The sequence below is a fragment of the Pollicipes pollicipes genome, unplaced genomic scaffold, assembly GCF_011947565.3.
Source record: "Pollicipes pollicipes isolate AB1234 unplaced genomic scaffold, Ppol_2.1 Scaffold_2555;HRSCAF=2994_pilon_pilon_pilon, whole genome shotgun sequence".
Classification (NCBI taxonomy): Eukaryota; Metazoa; Arthropoda; class Thecostraca; order Pollicipedomorpha; family Pollicipedidae; genus Pollicipes; species Pollicipes pollicipes.
In genome coordinates this window covers 8,956,205-8,975,511 of record NW_023596136.1, presented here as the reverse complement: position 1 = coordinate 8,975,511, position 19,307 = coordinate 8,956,205, and the positions used below count along the sequence as shown (strand labels likewise).

Below are 19,307 nucleotides of genomic sequence, written 5' to 3'. Positions count from 1 at the left end.
CGCATCACCGTTTCCGCTCAAGAAATGAAGGACCATTTCGTCCCATCTCGAAGCGTCTTCTGGCTGTCATTCTGTCGACACGGGGCGGGATCCCCTGGTCGATCCGGAGGCCATTGGAAGGATATATCACATCACATTGTTCCCCTCCCTGATGCGGGAGACCTTTTGACCCGCGCACTTGGCACCATACCAGCGCAGGGACCCTCAGTGACGCAACAACATCCCTGTTCGCTGCTGGGGTCCAATCATTGTCACACAGACTCTAGTTCTATGCTTTTTTCAGGAATATTAAGGACTCCCTGAATATTATTATGAACATGCGCGCTCGCAAGTCATAGCAACAGCAACCCCGACGTCCGGCGTTGCAGTCGCTGTAAGCCGCGCGGCATCGGCCCCGCGGCTGTGACACTAAGCGATGGCCAATGAGCAAACGAAAAAGATGACACATCTTGAAGAGGATGGCTGGTGAACTAGGTACATTGGCATGCATGGTTAATGTAATGCAAAATTAAGCTAAACACAACCTTAATCCGAAAGTGTGGGGGCGGGGCAGTTAACACTGCTGGCTCCCCCCCTACCTTGAAGAGTGCGCGGGCAGTGACCCCCTGCCCCCCCTCCTCCCCGCCTGTCCTACACCCATGATTGGGTCACTATCCTAGGCTTGTGGTTTTGGGAAGGAGAGCAAGCGAGCTCTTGAAGCTGATACCCTCTTACGTAAATCCTTAACTTACGTGAATCGCACGAGCAATCTCACAAGTAATAAACCGTGCTTTTGTTCTTGCGACGGAACGTCAGCAACACTTAGATATTTACGTGATTGAAAACCCGGTATTTGAACGACATCCCCACGTTCGACGTGGTATGAGACATCTGGAGACAATGAAGGCGAGCAGCCGCTCAGCAGCGCCTGCGGTGTCCAGCAGCCGCTCAGCAGCGCCTGCGGTGTCCAGCAGCCACTCAGCAGCGCTTGCGGTGTCCTAATCCCCAGCTGCCGTCTCCCTTGTTGCACCAGGAGCACCGGCAGAACCTCCTGCGACTCCGAGCGTTTGGACGTTCCGGTACGGAGCCACAGAAGGCGCGCATGCGCATCAAGTACACGGCTTACCACTGGCTGCTATACTTTCCAAGTGGGCAGAATATTCCGAACGGCCGCCCATGAACGCGCCGATGTTTCACTCGCAGCTGGATGAACTGGCAGACTGGGGAACTCAAGGTCAATATCGATGACCTCACCTGACGAGTGGGCCGGCCGCCGAGCGACGCATGCGCGCTGGGACAACACGTTTGAGACCACGTGTTATCCCACCGCGTGTTGTCGCACCGCGTATTGTCGCATCACGTGCTATCCCACCACGCCATATGCTTTGAAGCGCAAACAATTTTGCTTATTCCTCGGGGGAACTGTATGTTACAGAGCATGAGAGTGAAGTTGTTATTAAATGTAGTCTTCTCGAGGGCTGGTTAGAAATACCAATGGGTTTCTCCTTACGGCTGATGCTATAAACAATTTTGCAAAGCAAAAGCTCTGCAACATTCGCTTATATAAGTCACAGCTTCCACGACCAAAACTCTTCTACCCGGCATTACTTCGACTGGCAGAGCCCTCGCATCAAAACTTTCGCGTAACAAAACTTATGTACTACACGATGATCATGCACAAATATTTTACGCGACACCACTGTTGCACGTCAAAAGTACTGGTAACACAACTTGCACACGAAATGTCTTCTCACGATTGAAACATCATTCTAAGAGCATCTGCGCAAAACTGTTCAGGTGGGCAAATGTCCTGCGCGGCCCGGCTGCTACGGGTCAGTCCGCCATACTGAAAATGACACCCATTCGGCGCGACCAGGCATGTTTTGGCCTCTGCTCGGGTGAAATATGTTTCATATCCAGCTCAAAGTGCATGAAACTGAATACGAATCTCATTCAGTGACTGCTTGATATTAAATTGAATCACAATTTTACTTGTCCAATGGGCCTAATCTGATCCCCTTCCAGTGCATTTAGAATGATTCATGTCATTCCGGATCTGAATCCGAATGCAAATCAAGTTTGTATTGACTGTATAATGCGGCCATTTATTAAAGTTGGCGATTAATCTTTCTGTCACCGAAAATATCTGGGAACTACTGTACTAATCCGTGGCAATAATATTCTGTTGAAACCACTGACTGGTACGCCTCTACCCGTGTGCTCTGCCTAGATGCTACCAGAACTTCTCCGAAGCCTCAATGCACCGCTACATATTCATTGTTGCCGCGCGGGTGCCGTCTTCTTTGACACAGAATGATCCCAGAAGCCCATGCTTACACATCGCCACCCATGCGGTGCGAGTCACTGAATATAGGGGTCGCTGCAGTACGACAGCGGGCTTGGTTACTCGCCGAAACACATTGCCATTTGATCGGACTTGGCTGCTGAGCAAAAATGAGCCTCAGCAGCGAACCAGAGATAGTCAGAAAAGCCTGATTCCGCCAGTGAACCACTGCCGATGTTGTCATCCATTTATCAGTGCCTTGGGAGTGCGCCTGTGTGGCAAAGGTGAAGTTTCAAACTTTTTCAGAACATTTGACGATTCAAACCCGAACAGTTCAAGCTCAACAGTGAATGAATTTCGTCGGGCTCCGTGCGCCTGACGCCGCGACGGCGCCAGTTCCGGCTGGAATACTCTGAAATATTGATCTTCTTGAATAAGTGGGCCTGCTTTGAGTTGCAACGTTCAGATTGTACAACGTTCCATAGGTTTGAATTTGTTCATCCAAGGACAGAGTAATTTTATATTGACAGCATGTTTTTCATATTTTGAACACAAGGCGTCTTTCCGTGATCTTGACCCCATCTTGATCAATCCATAACTCAAACAGAAATAAACGCTTCGGTCAAATGTAGCGTGCATGACCATGCGCCATTTGCAGTGCATGTGAGCTAGGATATAAAAAACAGCCTACTTGTCTTCAATCTATGTGCGTTGTTAACAAAATAAGGATAATAAGAACAAGAATATGTCAACGCTACAACACAACTGCACGTGTCACCAGACATTTTTGGTCGATATAAATGGGGCGAAACAAATCCAAGTACGGAGGTCCAAGATCTTGCACAATAGTGGGTATTTTTATCGTCGTTTTGCTGCACGTGGCAGTAACCGCACATGCCCACGGACTTGTAAATCCAAATATTTAAGATAACTGATCTCCGCTTACGCACTTCGTTTAGTTTACTTGACAGCTATGATACCCATATTACTTAGCCTGGCTAGTGGCACTCTCCAACACACAATGTGAATGTGAAAACATTTTTACTCCTTCCTGACAGTTATAACTTGTACAGCATAACGTGCTCTTATTCTCGCTGTTTATTCACACCAAAATTATTGTACATCCCGGGAAATTGACCCTTCTTTGCACAGCCAAGAAATGTATAGCATCAAGTCTAAAAATTTAGCCGCATTCACCCCTTTTGGCTGCCACCACCAACACCTGAATGCGCCCATCATGCAACGTTACTTGGTTCATCACAAATCATGATTACAATTCTAGTGAAAGTTTCTGTTATCGTGATAAACTGTTCACTGCAGGTCAGATCCGTGACATAATTTTGTTCTGGTTGCTTTGCCGTGCATAACGGTAGCTTGCCATTCAGATCCATTATCGTGCTTGAGCTTAATGGTTTTGGCAGCCAATTTTAACTTACTTTACCAAGTCTTTTGCGAAAAGTTCAGCCTTAAAATGGCTAGAGCTACCAGTGCCTGGAGAAAATGGGCGCGCTTCACGTGCCTCCGTGCTATGTCTGGTAGTCCAGGATAGGGCTTCATGTGCCTCTGTGCTATGTCTGGTAGTCCGGGATAGCGCTTCATCTGCCTCTGTGCTATGTCTGGTAGTCCAGGATAGCGCTTCATGTGCCTCTGTGCTATGTCTGGTAGTCCAGGATAACGCTTCATGTGCCTCTGTGCTATGTCTGGTAGTCCAGGACAGCGCTCATCTGGATGGTTTCCCGTCTACAAATGAATGGAAAACGAGGAGTCTGGAAATGAAATGGAAAAAATCCAGAGCTTTTGGGGATACCAAAGTCCAGCCACAGGGGTATCGACCTGTATTTTTGGGCAAGTCATTGCTCCTCTCCCCACCCACCGAATCTTCTGTACCCCAAATGCATGCAGGACATAACAAGTTTTAGCCCAAACTTATCTCTGTTTCAAACAATGTTTCCTCACTTTCAAACAATGTTTCAGGGTATAATGGGAAAAAAAGAAAATGAAAGCTGTGGTATTGTGTTTAGTGAGTGTACCTGACTGAGCTAAACATTCTTTTAAAATTCCGCGCTCGTACAGTGTTTGCTTGAGCATTTTGTATTTGTTCTGCATGCTGCATGTTTTTAATTGCCCGATTCGTGTGCATTTGTGACTCTGGTCTAGTTTGCAGCAGCAAGATGACGAACTGCGATAAGTTACATTATTTCGGCTCTACGTCTTATTAACAGACGCGGTGTAACTTCAGGTATCTGAGCTCGAAGTATTTCAACTATAAACTCGATGGCACAGTTAGGAAGACCTGACGATCGACACCAGCTGCCTGAACCGACAGTGGCAGTCGTCCGACAGTGACCTCCAAAACAGCCCTAGCCTCGTCGAGCATGCCTAACGCCAGTGCTGCGTTGCAGTCTGCAACCCGCCTTACGGCCACCGACCAGGGTGTTCGCTGCAGCCTTAAATAGCTGCGCACATCATCTCACAGTCTTTGCTTCGGCGTCGGATACGCAGGCGCACCTGCCTGAAGCCGCATAACAACAGCGCCACGTCAGTAACCAAACCTTGCTTTCGACGGTTGGCGCTTATGAGATAATGACGTCCAACGACAACATTTCCAGCCAAGACAGAGCGAGGAAGATACATTACAACATGACTGTAGTTTCCTTTTAAGGTTGGGCCAACTCCAACTTCACAATATCGTTAAGGGGTAAGTGGTCGAGCACTGGGAGAAACTTGCCTTTTGTGTACGTAGTGCCAGCGTTTCCCGTTCAGCCTCCCAAGCCTTTTTGCAAACTACACCACTGTGGTGGATGCTCCACAACCTCACACGCGGCGGATTCACCACTAGATTATTCCATGGTCAGGTCTAGGACTGAGGGTCCGTGTACCAAACGGGTAGAAGGCCAGGGCCCGTGATTTATATTTCTCGGAGCCCCTGAGTCAAGGGGTAGTCACCTGTGTCTGTCAGGGGCCAACAGTGCCTAACAATGCCCCGTATTGACAAGGAGCCAGGGGCAGGCCTGGGGCAGTGTTCAAAGGGTACTTCAGAGGGGCCCGAAGAGATCCCGTCGTGAGCCGTGAGTTCGCAGCAGGGTTTGCCGTGAGCTACCGTGAGCCCCTCAGTGATTTTCTGACCCCCATCCCCACCCACCCACCCCAACCCACCCCACCCCAATGCATATGAACAAAAATGGGAATACTGGGCTAGTAAGGAATCGGCACTGCTGGTACAGTAGGCGCCTAAGCACATCTCTATCAATGCTCGCATAAGTGCATCTGATGGCTCAATTCGTGCCTGTGGGGGAGGGGGGGGGGGGGGAACCTTCCAACCCACTCACCCGTGGCGAGGTGAACTCGAATCACTCTAGACGCTCGCTGTTTATTCTTGACAGGTATGACCTGCAACCTGTGGCAGCGGTCGCGCTGAAGGTCAAGTGAGGTCAAAAGGGAAGGCGGGCCGTGTCGAGTATTGCGACACTTGAAACATTTGCCACCAAATACTCCCGTTGACCTGGAGTGGCACAATGGCATGGTACGGGTCACAGTTCACACAACAAGCATTGCCTAGTGTGAGCTCTGATCCCAGAAATCCATCCATTCAAAGCGCTCGAATCAACTGTTCAACAAAAGGTCATATTTCATCATTGTGACCACCAGAGTAGCTGAACATAGGAAGTTATTCCTTAGCACCGAAAGGAAAAAAGGAAGCAAACAAACATATATTTTTCATCGTAATTTTGGCATAAGGGACGCAAATTAAAGTGGTCTAAATTCGGACGGAAATCCAAAATTTGGTTTGGGTTAGGCCAACTTTATTGGGTTAGCCCCCAACCGTTTGAAGGAAGTGATACCCTAACGGCCCCCACCAGGGATTACCCGCAGCTGCGTGCACCACTGACTGAGAACAAGGAAAGTGTCAAGCAAACATGAGAATGCTCGAAATAATAGTCAGTGAAATCCGAGGATTCTTCCTGCTCTTCGAGCTCGAGCTTTCTGGCGGCTTCGATATATGGCCTCCCAATCCAATTTGAGAAATCGACACCCATGCGCTATTATTCGCTGGTATCGCGCCGCGCTGAGGCTACGTACAAAACAAGGGCCGTTCCGCGGGCCGCCGGTAAATCCTCCCTCCCTCCAGACAGAGCCCCCCTCCCCCCCCCCCTTCTTCAGCCGGCTGCTCTCTGTCCGTGGCCCAATATTGTCACGTCCGTGCCAGGCCGGCGTCCCCTGCCCACGCCGGCAGCAGCTGCACCGGACGGCACCGGCTCGCGGGCGTCCCGCCCGCCACCGGACCGTGGGCGCGGCGGCGTGACAAAAGTCGGGCGCTGCGTGCTGCCTCTGACGTCACGTGACGTCAGCGGTGACGTCACGGCAGCTGTTCCGATCGTGTTGGTCCGTCCGGTCGTGGCCGGCAGTCGGCTCCGCGCGCGCGCGGGTGGCATGCGGGGACGCCTCACAGCCCGCGAAAACTATGGTCATGAGTGTGAAGACCACTCAGCCAGTGCGTGTGGGCTTCTACGACATTGAGAAGACCATCGGCAAGGGTAACTTCGCCGTGGTCAAGCTCGCCCGGCACAGGATTACCAAAACGGAGGTGGGTGCGTGCTTGGACGCCGCCGCTAGGGTGTCCCTACCCTCCTTTGTCAGGCGACCGCCCCCTTTGTTCGGCCCGCCGGATTCCAGGAGTCGGGGAGAGAGGAGCTTGCTGAGCTCGTCTCTCTGAGCGTTGATGCTCCTCGGCTGGGTGTCCGGCAACAGAGCCACGCGCCGGTTCCCTCCGCTCGCGCCGGTACGGCACCCCGGTGGCAGTTCGGTGTGCTGTGCGTCCGAGCCTCACCTGTGCGCCGGGTGGTCGCCTGTGGGCTATTCGAGGCGTTTGGGCCCGCACTGCTCCGTGTGAGGTCAACGGGACGTCGAGCGTCAGTCGGTCTGGGCGGTTCGCGAGTCCAGGAACTCTTCCGCGGCCCCACGACGTTCCGCCCGAGACCGTCTCAGCCCACATGCGGCGTCTGGTGACGGTCAGCCTGCCTCAGTTTGTGGCCGGGCGGCTGAGAGGATAGCCTGGCAAGTCATGGCGATGCTGTGTCTCGGGGGGCTTGGCGACAAGGGGCGATGGCCGGTCCGAGGGTGCTGTAGTACGGCTGCGCCGGCTGTCAGGACGCTGCGGCCCCGGTGGTCAAGGCTGCCGTCCAGCTCTGAGTGCGCCTGTCTTGTCACGGCGTCGCTGCATGCACGGACCAAACATTGGCCTTCCCGGACGTGGCCCCTCCAGCGGATGTGCACTTGGAGGCAGCTGAGACTCCGCCAGCCACCCGTCTGCCAGGCCAGGTGGGGGCCCGCAGACCTGGCTGGGCCGGCTTAGCGTAGTGAGATTGGCTGTCCCGGCCGTTTTCCGATCCGTCGCGTGCCGTTTCCCCAACTGGCTCTTCCAGCTGCAAGTCATGGTCGTAGCAGGCTGGTGTAACGCGCCCAGGATGCGTGATTATCACGAATGGGCGGAGAGGGCCGGGCCATCGTGTTGCCACACGTGTTCGTCCCTGATGACAGTAGATCACGTGTACCTGCCGACCAAGCTCACAGTTCCATCACCTGTACTTGCCGACCAAGCTGACAGCTCCATCACCTGTACTTGCCGACCAAGCTGACAGCTCCATCACCTGTACTTGCCGACCATGCTGACAGTTCCATCCCCTGTACCTGCCGACCAAGCTGAAAGCTCCATCACCTGTACTTGCCGACCATGCTGACAGCTCCATCACCCGTACTTATGGACCAAGCTAATAGTTCCATCACCTGTACTTGCCGACCATGCTGACAGTTTCATCCCCTGTACCTGCCGACCAAGCTGACAGCTCCATCACCTGTACTTGCCGACTAAGCTGACAGCTCCATCACCTGTACTTGCCGACCATGCTGACAGCTCCATCACCCGTTCTTATGGACCAAGCTAATAGTTCCATCACCTGTACTTGCCGACCATGCTGACAGTTCCATCCCCTGTACCTGCCGACCAAGCTGGCAGCTCCATCACCTGTACTTGCCGACTAAGCTGACAGTTCCATCACCTGTACTTACCGACCAAGCTGACAGCTCCATCGCCCACACTTACCGACCATGCTGACAGCTCCAAATGATTGACCCGCCTATATTAGACGCTAGTTTGGAATTGACGCCAAATTACGCTGACCGGAGTTCAAATACAAACTTGCGGCGAAGGGAGTTGATGAGGCGAGTGAACTCTGTTCAAATGACGCAGCCATTTTAACACCGCCAATCAGACAGGCTCGGCGCAGGTCTCCAAGGAAACGGGCCATGTCGCCTTTTCAAAGTCGGTCTAGGCCATTCTTACGTTTCTCATCCACCCCATCTGGTGGTTAAAGCGATAAAGGTGCAGGAACATTCAAGCAATGGTAACCATTTTCCCTCAAAATGTTGTGTCGTGTTAATGCTGTTGAAAACGCGATACGAAAGGAAACGACCACCAAGTTGTCTTAGCTGACTGGTAACATATAAAAGCTGTCTGCTGCTCTTGCCAAGCAGAGCGTGCAGAAGTATCAGAGCGTTAGGTCATGACCTTTACATCAGCAAACTCTGACTGCGGTGGACCATTTGGCTCGGTAAACGCACGTGCCAATCACATTATCCAAGTGAATATGGGCCAAAGGCGTCCAGCAGTCGCCTTGGAAAATGCGGAGTTGGGGGTAAGGCAACAGACACGTCAACATTTACTGTAGTGGCCACTTGTATACGGGCTTTCCCAATGAAAGGTGCCGTTTGGACGAATGGAAGTCATGATCGTAGAATGCTCGTGCAATTTCGTGCAAAATCGTGCTTGTTTGATTTTATATTTGCCTAACCAACTTTTCTTGCCATTGTCCATTCTCGCAAGATGCACTTCTTCTCGTCAAAGATCTCAGACACAAACCTTTTAAATATCTCGTTCAACATGTCATCCTGAAAAGAAATAATTTCGGTGCAAATGTGTCACTGACGCACTGCTTAGATCAACACCGCCCTGGTCGTGACGTCACTGTAACACGCGTTCCCAGCGGACCATTGGCAAACAAGCTCGCTCGCCCCGAAGGCGGTCTGCGAAGGCACCGGTAGGCGTCACGCACCCACGCACTGTCGGATCGAGCGCCAGGCCAAGCGGCTGCGTTGGGACTGTCGGGGTCATTTGGCGGCGGAGTCGGGCTGTCCGGGTCATCTGGCAGCGGGGTTGGGGCTGTTCGGGTCATGTGGCGGCGGCGGAGAGGCGGCCCTTCGGGTCAACTGGCGGGCAGGTCTGTGCTGTCCAGGCCATCTGGCGGCGGGGTCGGGGCTGTTCGGGTCATTTGTCGGCGGTGTCGGGGCTGTCGGGGTCATCTGGCAGCGGGTCGGGACCCTTCAGGTCATCTGGCGGCGGTTGGGGGCTGTCGGGGTCATCTGGCGGTGGGGTCGGGGCTGTCGGGGTCATCTGGCGGTGGGATCGGGGCTGTTCAGGTCATCTGGCGGCGGCGTTCAGGCTGTTCGGGTCATATGGCGGCGGGATCGGGGCTGTTCGGGCCATCTGCGGGGAGTTCAGGACTGTCCGGGTCATCTGGCGGCGTTCAGGCTGTTCGGGCCATATGGCGGAGAGGGCAGGCTGTCCGGGTCATCTGACCCCACCGAAGGGCTCGCGGGGTCACCTGACCCCACCGAAGGGCTCGCCGGGTCATCTGACCCCACCGAAGGGCTCGCCGGGTCACCTGAGCTCATCGAAGGGCAGGCTCGGTGCCGGATGGCCCGCTGGTAAAGCTCGGCCGGCCCGCGCCGCGGCGCGTCATCCCTGGGCATGCTGCTGGGCCGGCTGAACGGTGCAGTTCAGCAGATGATGCAGATGATGCCACGTTCAGCAGGTTGTTCAGCAGATGATGCCACGTGCCGTCATAGGGACGCGTGACCGTGCCCGGCACGCGCCTCCGTGCCGTCTCAGCTGCATGCCGTGTCGCCGCCCGGACGGGGCAGCGTCGGCCATGTTGAACACTGCACGAATCCCGGCGACCGGGGCTGACCGGGGCTGCGGCAGGGTGTCGCAGATCTACCCGCCTCGCCAGGTCCGGCACCATTTATGGCTATGCTAACAGGTGTCATGCGAGGGAGCTACGCTTTTGGCTTCCTTCGGTGACACACTTACATTTGCTGCATTATGATACGACATTTTCATGGGGAGTTTTCCACGCATTAGGTATGGCCTCATGGAGGCAATATGTGTTCCGTTTAATAATGTTTTATTTGGAAAGACCTCACGCTCCAACTCCCTTCATCAAATGTAGAACCTGCAGTTGACTTATCATGCTGCGCCGCGAATGAAGGAAAGGATCCACCCCGAAGACATCCTATTCCATGCGCGCACAGTTGTGGCGTAGGCACCTGCCCTGCGGCACGGAGCTGGGCTCGCCGTTGAGGTTGTGCGTGTGAGCGGAAGGGACACAACGCCCGCATGACGCATGCGCTGCGTGGACTGTGACGAGGCTGTGACGAGGCTGTGACGAGGTTCAGCATATGGGCTTCTCCAAGGCAGGCTAAGTGGTTAATTGCGTGGCAAGTGGCAATAGGAATTGTGCAAGAATCAGTGACTCACGAATGCTGCTGTGATACGAACAGGTTAGACAGGATGAGATGAGGTAAGGCCTCTTTGGGTGAGGCATAGCTAGGCTACTTCCATGGAAATAAGCATTGGTATTTTGTAAGAAACAATGACGTAATGTTTGTTTTCCCTGACCCCATTTTAACGGAGGCCAGAGGTACGCCTATTGTGTCTGACTTGGTGATGGGCTGATGTGGAGGAGTCCAAGTTTTTTTGGGTCTGAGTGTTTTATGCTTGTTGAATTTTCTGTTGTTGTTTTGTTGTTGAATTCCTTCACTTTTTTGTGTTAAAAAATGCCGTGGAAGGGAAGTGCAAAGTGCTTCATGAAATTTTTGGTGTTTCATAGTTTTGTTATGTTCATTACACTGTCATGAAATTACTATGCTTTAATGTATTCTGTTTCACTTTAATGGCCTGAGGTGTTTACAAAACAAAACAGTTTTGACAGGTTTATGATATTACGTCTATACCAACTTGACATGTCGTTGTTTGTTGAAGCATCTCTCACTAGCCCATACCTTCCATCGTTTGTGAATTGAATTTGTCACTCTTTACGGTCTTTTTGTGCTGAAATTTTTCACTCCCACCCTAGTTCAAAAGCGATTCTAGCTCACTGCGTCTTAGAGACGGACACCGCTGTGCCAGCTGATTCAACATTGAGTAGTCGGTGGCATCGTCGCGCGTTGTGGAAGGTGATTTCGTGCGGATGAAGAAGCCCTATCAGTAAGGCACTGCCACCATTGCACTTCTACCGCCTTGAACAAACTCTTTCTGGGAGTATCTCAGTTTTTGTGGAGAGCATCCGCTTAATCTATTCCGAGTTGCGTCAGCGGTCGTCGACGCAGCGGGCACTGGGGCCACCTGTACCACGGCGCCAGCATCCGCCCGCCCATATCGACTGGTGCGGCCGTGATAGCTGACACGGCTGCACGGCGCGTGATCGGAAACAAGACCGGCCGTGCCTCCGGAGCGGGACACCCGACCGCGCCGGCCGCCGGCGGTGGAGCCCGCGGCCACGGCTGGGCCCTCGACAGGGGACGGCGGCCACAGCGTGACCGGTGCAGGATGGCAGATGTGGCGGCTGGTAAATGCAGGCCAGCAGACACAGGCCAGCAGTGCCCGGCCAGCGTGCAACGGCCGGTAGATACGCACCACCGACGCGGGCTGGCGGACACGGGTTAGGGGCCTGCAGATTGGGCATGTGAGCAGCGAAGGTCGGGGTCCGTGCACCGTCGACCACTTCATCTGCGTGTACGTGGCTGGGAGCCCCGCCCTCCAGCGCGTTGTCATGTCGGACAGCTGAACGCGGCCGGCGTGGTGCGACCCGCGGCCCGGCCTGCCACAGGTCCCCCGGCCTCCCGGCCCGGCGCGTGCCCGGAGGTCCGTCACGGCGGCAGCAGAAGCTGCGCTGGCGTGGGCTGAGCCCCGCCCAAACAGCTGGCAGCCGTCCGTTGCCATGGCAAAGATGGAGCTGTGCGTCGTCATCGAGCGACGCTGCTGACGCGGCGGCTCCATTTGTATCTCGGCGCATGGAGTAACAGGCACCCGCGTTGAAATGCACGGTACCGAGGCATGATAGTAAGTGCGGAGCTGCTGCGGTGAGGCCGCCCGGCCCGGCTGGCCGTCTGGCGACCCCGGGTTCAAACCGCAGAGCCGCCGCGTGTCGTTCTCTCCTGGTGTTCGCCTAGCGTGGAGATGGAAAAGCCGGCGCTCTGAGGATCGCACGCTCCGCTGAGTCCAGCCGGGACGGGGCCGGAGGCGTGCTTCATTGGAGCGGAGCTGACCCCCGCCGGCCCTGAAGTATGAGCGGCGATCCGGGTCCGGAGTCCGGAGTCGGCTGCGCTGGGCGCACGCCCTCCGCCCGCTCCCTACAGTGACCGGTCACGAAAGCCTCGTCGCGCCCCGGCTTCCTCTTCACCGTCGAACGCCGCAGTTTCGCTGCTGGTGAACCGGTGCTACTGCAGTTAATGTGGGGCCTGTCATTGCTGAGCGAACGGACACGGCGAGGGCGTGGCACCCACTGTCGCCACGGCCGGCTGGGGCTCACACGTGGCGTCCGCTGCTGCTTCTGATTCCGTCGGACGCGCGTCACCTGTTTACATCGGTGTCGCACTCACAGCCAATTGAAATGTCGGGGCTACACTTTAACGGCGGAGCTCTTGGGAGAATTCGGTACAAAATGATACAGCCACCGAGGCGGCGACGCGCGCCGGTGGCTGTCGCTGCTTCACGAATGAGGCGGGAGTCTGTCTGAGGCAGGCTGTTCAGGGGCTGTTGGTTCGCGGCCGTGGCGTGGTTCAGGGGCATGGCGGCTGTAGCCGGTCGACGCGCCTCGCAGGACTGCCACGTGGCGCCTCGTCTGAAGGACAGCGGTGAGGGCGCCGGACTGTCCTGTTGGTCACCGGGTGGCCCGCGGCGGGGATCGAGGGCTGGTGACATCCCGGCCTGGACGGGCGCACGGGCCCGGACGGCTCACCGCGTGCCGACTTTCAGAGCCCGTGAGTCCTGAATAAGCCGTGGGTACTGACCTCTGACTGACTGTCGAGATCGGATGTCCTGACCTCGGCTGGCTGTCGAGATCGGATGTCCTGACCTCGGCTGGCTGTCGGGATCGGATGTCCTGGCCTCGACTGGCTGTCGGGATCGGATGCTTGACCTCTGGCTGACTGTCGAGATCGGATGTCTTGACCTCGACTGGCTGTCGAGATCGGATGTCCTGATCTCGACTGGCTGTCGAGATAGGATGTCCTGACATCGACTGGCTGTCGAGATCGGATGTCCCGACCTCTAGTTGACTGTCGGGGACGGATGTCCTGACCTCTGTGGCTGACTGTCGGAGACGGTCGTTCTGACCTATGCCAGGTTGGACCATGGCTGGGTATCGGGGTCAGATGTTCTGACCTCGGCGCGTCCGGTCATTATCGGCTTTCTAGCCTCTCACAGCCTGCCAGGTTAGTCTGAACCCTTCCATGACTGGCAGGATCAGTGGTGGTTTTAACCTCCGAGTACCTGTCATGATCACGCTGGCCCCCTGCCATATGGCCATGATGAGCTCGGCTGGCTTCTCCCGTCCGAGGTCCGTACAATGAGTCTGCCTTGGGCGACGCCTACCTGCCATGGGCGCCTTGGACTCGTCAGCACGGTGTTCCCGGCTGAAAAGGAGGTCATCGACCGAGAAACGAGTGGAATCTCGGCCCCTGGCATCTAATCCTCTCTCATTTCAAACACTCGGAGCTGGTGGGACCGGCTGCGATCGTCTGACCGGGTAGAGAGCTGGCTGACCTAGATCGTCGAGCCGTGCGCCGAATGCGTGGGGCGAATGTGTCAGACCATGGTCATGTAACAGACGTACGAGTTTGGCAGCCCACGGTCATGCAACGGACGGACGAGTATGGCACCCCATGGTCGTGTAACGGACGGACGAGTGTGGCAGCCCATGGCCATTTAATGGACGGACGAGTGTGGCAGCCGGTGGTCATGTAACAGACGAACGAGTGTGGCAGTCGATGGTCATGTAATGGACGGACGAGTGTGGCAGCCCATGGTCATGTAATGGGCGGACGAGTATGGCTGCCGGTGGTCATGTCCGGGGTGAATGCGACCGTCGGCTGTCACATCACAGGCCAAGGTCATGGTCACCAGTCACGCCATGACCCAGTGGTATGGTCGGCGGCCACGTCGGTGCTGACATCTGTCAGAACATGCCAGCCGTGTACGGTCCCCGTTAAGACGCGCTCGGGTGGAGGTCAAAGTGACGGCCCCCCCCAAGGGTTTTTCTGGGATGGTTTCCGAAAGGCGCTGCGCAGCCGCGGCAAATTTTGCATACTCATGCACAATTGAATGGTGAATCATCTGGTGCCAAAATTTAGATGTACCTTATAAGGTCGCTGAGCTATGGCAGATCAAAGTCAGGCCATGGTTTCGGCGAGGACAACGCCTAGGGAATCGTTCAATCTGATCCAACAACGGAATGTTAGACGTCAGTCATACATCTCTGAGATGCTTTCCTAAGCAACACAACAATCGAATGAAGGAATTACATTGGCCTAGGGTCAAGTATAAATGTCAGACCAAGGTAAAGAACTTCAAGGTTCTATCAAGATCAACTCCAGGTTCTAGGGGTCCTTTGGCGACCAACCTGGAATTGACTTTGTTTGACCTTATTTTACCCGAAGGTCATGACCAAGGCACCTCAAACTTCGACCTAAGTGAGTTCACGTGCAGGCCAATACACCCTGTAAATTTGGTATTTCCAGCTCTCTTAGTTCCTGAGATCTCAGGGGAGGGGTCAAATTGACCCCCACCCGAGCGAAGGGTGTCCAACCGGCCACCCGGGCGCGTGCTTATGCCCAGGGAGTATGTAATAGCTGAGGGGTGGCGCCACCGGATGAGCGAGATGAGCGCCCCCTCCCCCTTCCCCACGCCTTGAGATGAAATGACATAGTTTTTGCCCATTCCGGAATGTAATGAGGCACCTCGGAAGCTATATGTGTGATTGCTTATCCAGCGGCAGCGATGCGACCAAGATACCGGTCATCACGAACAATGTAAAGTAATGGTCAACTTGAGAGGAGTCCTCAGTTTACGAAAGGATCGGGTATGGCTGGAATGGTTGTGCCGCAGAAGTCCCTGTCATAAGTGGGAGGGAGCCTCAGTGATGCTGGGAAAATGAAGGCCAGGGCGCGGCGGGAGGCCTATGATATCACTGCGTGATGGCCTCCACCTGGTGTAACGGACGGTCTGGTCAAGCGGGAGCTTCAGTGATGCTGGGGAAATGAAGGCCAGGGCGCGGCGGGAGGCCTATGATATCACTGCGTGATGGCCTCCACCTGGTTGTAACGGACGGTCTGGTCAAGCAGATTATTGGAATACTGTACAGCCACCGTACAACGACAGGTCTTGATTTTGTAACAGGAGGTGTTGTCACTGTGCTGTAGAGATCGTGAATGGCTGTGGTCCACCATAGGGCAGAAGGCTCCCGTTATAATCTGCATGGTTGTGATGCAGTATGGTAATCACTCTTTAATAAGCACTCTTTAGACTAAGAGGTGGTCTCTTTCATGATTGGGGCCGACTCCTATTGCGACTTAGAGGAGGGTCTTGCGCTGGTCGAGAGAACGACCCAGTAATATAGGGATCAGTAATGCGAACATTTTGGGTGGGTTTTATGGAACTATATGAATGGCGGCATTGCACCGAAACCATAGGATTCAGCATGTGCTTCATGATCCCTCCGTACTAATTTCCAAAGCCAAGGTTATTTCCATCATTTTGCTATTTCCATTATATTTATTATTCATTGTCATTGTCGTTTATTTCCACTTACAAGCTTAGCTCACGTGCCCTTTGGAGAAATGTACTTCGGTCCTGTACAGCAGGAAGCATTAATAAGCTCGCCCCAATCAGTGTTCAGCGGACAGCCATGCTGCATTATTTAGTACTGCACTACAGAACCAATCATAGGCTTAAGCAAGACTGTAATGTATAGGAAACCGCTCAGCCTGAGCGCCCGCCCCCCCCCCCCCCCTCCACCACGGTGCAAACCCGCGATGCATGCTGGCCTGCCCCCTCTGAACAGCACATGGTTCACTTAGCACAGCAGCGCTTCCATAAATGCCTTCGAACAGCCCATGGCGCCTCCCTGCCCTCCATAAAACCAGGTGCACTACGACATGCCTGGAAGAAGCACGAATGCCGTGGGGTTACATGCGTGATAGGTCGCTATGCATGAAGCGGCCTCTTTGGCCTGGCGACGGGCCCAATCTGTTGGATGCTCCCCCACCCCTCGCCATTATAGCAGTGTCTGCCCACTCGCGGATAGGCTCGAGACACCGCCGCTGTGATAGTTTCGACCATCAACACAGTTCCGGTGCCCTTTAAAAGACGTGAGAAATAATCTGTAAAAGGTGGTGTCTCTTTCTGGTGCCCACAGGCCTATGCCCCGAGCCCTGGCCGTAAAGCACAGCCGAATAAGCTGTCGTTGGGGCTGCTCTATTTCTGTCGGTCGCCGCCATCGCAGGCCGGTTGGGCGTAAGGTCAGCGGGTCGTGACCCCGCAGGGGTTAGCTTCGCCGCGCGGGCGGCGCGGATTACCCGGCCGACGGTGTGTGCACGGTGCACGAAACACCAGCTGGTGTCCTCACAGAGGGGTGGGAGGGACATAGAACGGGGCGGTGGCGTCACCGGCATTCAGAGGTTAATGAAGCAAATACCTGCGCGCAGCTTGCTGACTCAGCCTCCGTTGAATAACATTTCCATCGGAACTGCCCATAGGGGGCTGTGGAGTCGGCCCAGATCAGCTGGCTGAGCGACCGCCCATGACCACGTGCGGAAAACAGTGGGGGCGTGTCTGCTTACCGGCCCAGAGGTGGGTCGTTTCCCCCCAAGCCCATTGACGTGAGCAAATAAGACGTTAAATGCGCGAGGATGTTCAATAAGTCACCGCTGCTGAGCTGTTGTCCGCTGCTCGGCTGGTGGCCGGACGCCGGGCGACGAACGCGCCGTGCTCGGCCCGCGGCGCGACCGGCTTTTGTCGGCGGCCGTGTTACATCACTGGAGACATGGACGGACGAGGTCGTGCGGCGGCCACGTCACGTCCCGGCCGTGACGTCACGGGCAGGCGAGACGTGGGCGGCAGCCGGCGCCATCATTAGTGTTGCCGAGCGGGCGTCTCGCCAGCAGCCGCAGTCCGAACAACGGGCATTCCTGATGCGAGCGGCGTGTACAGGTCGGGGATATTCAATTAGCCACCGCTGCTGAAGTGCTCGCCCGCGGTGCCGTGCCCGTGCCTGCCCGGCCGCCGCCGTCCAAGTCGACGCAGTTCGCGCGCCGCCTGCTGCTTTTATTTATGGTAATCGATGGAGAGCGGACATGCCAGCTGCCGTGACGAGCACGCCGTCTTGTGAGTTGTTCGATCGGTGCGGATAGCGCGCGCCTCCTAACAGCAGGCGCTGAATGCTCGTCCCGCCCCGTGTCGTGCTCGTCCGGCCGTAGGTCGGCTGTCGCCCAGCTGGCTCCCCATCCCGGGCCGACGTGGCGACGGAAGCCGAGCCGGACCGCCGTGTCCCGCACACCTGGCTCCTTCATCCCGGGCCGACGCGGCGACGGAAGCCGTGCCGGACTGATGCGTCCCGCCCACCTGGCTCCTCCATCCCGGGCCGACGCGGCAACGGAAGCCGAGCCGGACCGACGTGTCCCGCACACCTGGCTCCCCCCATCCCCAGCCGACGCGGCGACGGAAGCCGAGCCGGACCGACGCGTCCCGCACACTTCGGCCCCTCCAACACTGAAATAGGCTCTTACTGTTCTAGCATGAAATGAACGCTGCTCCTCGTTGGCACTTGTGAATGAGCAGGAAAGCAAGCTCACTCAGACGTACTTAAGCTACTGAACTGATAAGAAACAAGCCAATCCTGATTCTGAACCGCGTAAATATACAATTACTGGAGTCGAGCTCGATTCGCTTAATTCTTGTCATCCTCGATTTAGTTCTTAATATGAATTGAATCGAACACAAGTCAAGTCAGGGTCTTTGTAAGCAAATTTATTTCAATTGGTTTGTGTGGGTGTCTTTGAGTTCAGAGTTCCTGTTAAGCATAGCTTATTGCGCGTACCCTGAACCCATCACCCAAGTCGTACCGTCCAGTTCAACGAACGATTCTGCCTTCACCCTTTTATCCAGACAGAATTGCGGAGTCCTTTATGTGCCGCACAATGCTGCGGTATAGCTCGGCTGGGCCTGGGTCAGGTCAGGTCAGGTCAGGTCAGCATACCTCGTGACAGGCAGCAGTGCAGTCGGTCATTCCCACCTTGTCGGATGTGGAAAAGCTCGTGGATGCGCAAAAAAATGCGATTCGATTTCGTCCAGGCCGCTCCGATTGGTGGACCGCTACCGGTACACAGATTGTGGTCAGTTAAGGTTAACTTCAAACGACCGATCCAACGCTGTGCAAAATGTATGGGGCTGCCCTCCCATTAGTTTTACATTTTCCTCACGCACATCGGGTGGACACTCAGCAAAGCGAAGCGCGTCGCCGCACCGTACGCTGGCCGTGGCGGGGAGCCGACGGCAGCTGGCGAGGCTGGGCGCCGGCGCCGGCGCCGGCCGCGCCGTGTCGGACGCCGAGCGCCGCTGGCTGTTGACCCTGGCGGCGGCGGCCTCTTGCGGCGACCCCGACCGAGAGCCGACGGCCGCTGACGCACGGCCGCTGCTGACGTCACACGATCGTCAATATCGGGCGGCGGACGGGCACCGCGCGCCGCGGCGGCTGCCAACAGCGGGGGTCGGGCGGCGATAGCGGCGTGTTGCCGAGCCGCCGGTGCTGCTCCCGCGCGCCCGACGTTACCCGGCCGCAGAGACGGCCAGCGGGTGCTTGACCGCTAGGGGAGTGTGGCCAAGGCAGTCTAGGCTGTTTCGAGGTCAGGAGGGGGGGGGGGGGGGGCGGCG

The 19,307-nt window shown here is 55.6% G+C and overlaps 1 protein-coding gene across 1 annotated transcript in view; it reads left to right on the top strand.

Annotated features, from left to right (window-relative positions):
- Nucleotides 1–6,693: 6,693 nt before the first annotated feature.
- LOC119108300 (serine/threonine-protein kinase SIK1) overlaps nt 6,694–19,307 on the top strand; it is a 43,145-nt gene continuing 30,531 nt past the window's right edge. Inside the window, exon 1 of the mRNA XM_037231879.1 lies at nt 6,694–6,848. Coding sequence (XP_037087774.1) covers nt 6,726–6,848 — 123 coding nt within the window. The 5' untranslated portion in view covers nt 6,694–6,725. The remainder of the gene's footprint in view (nt 6,849–19,307) is intronic.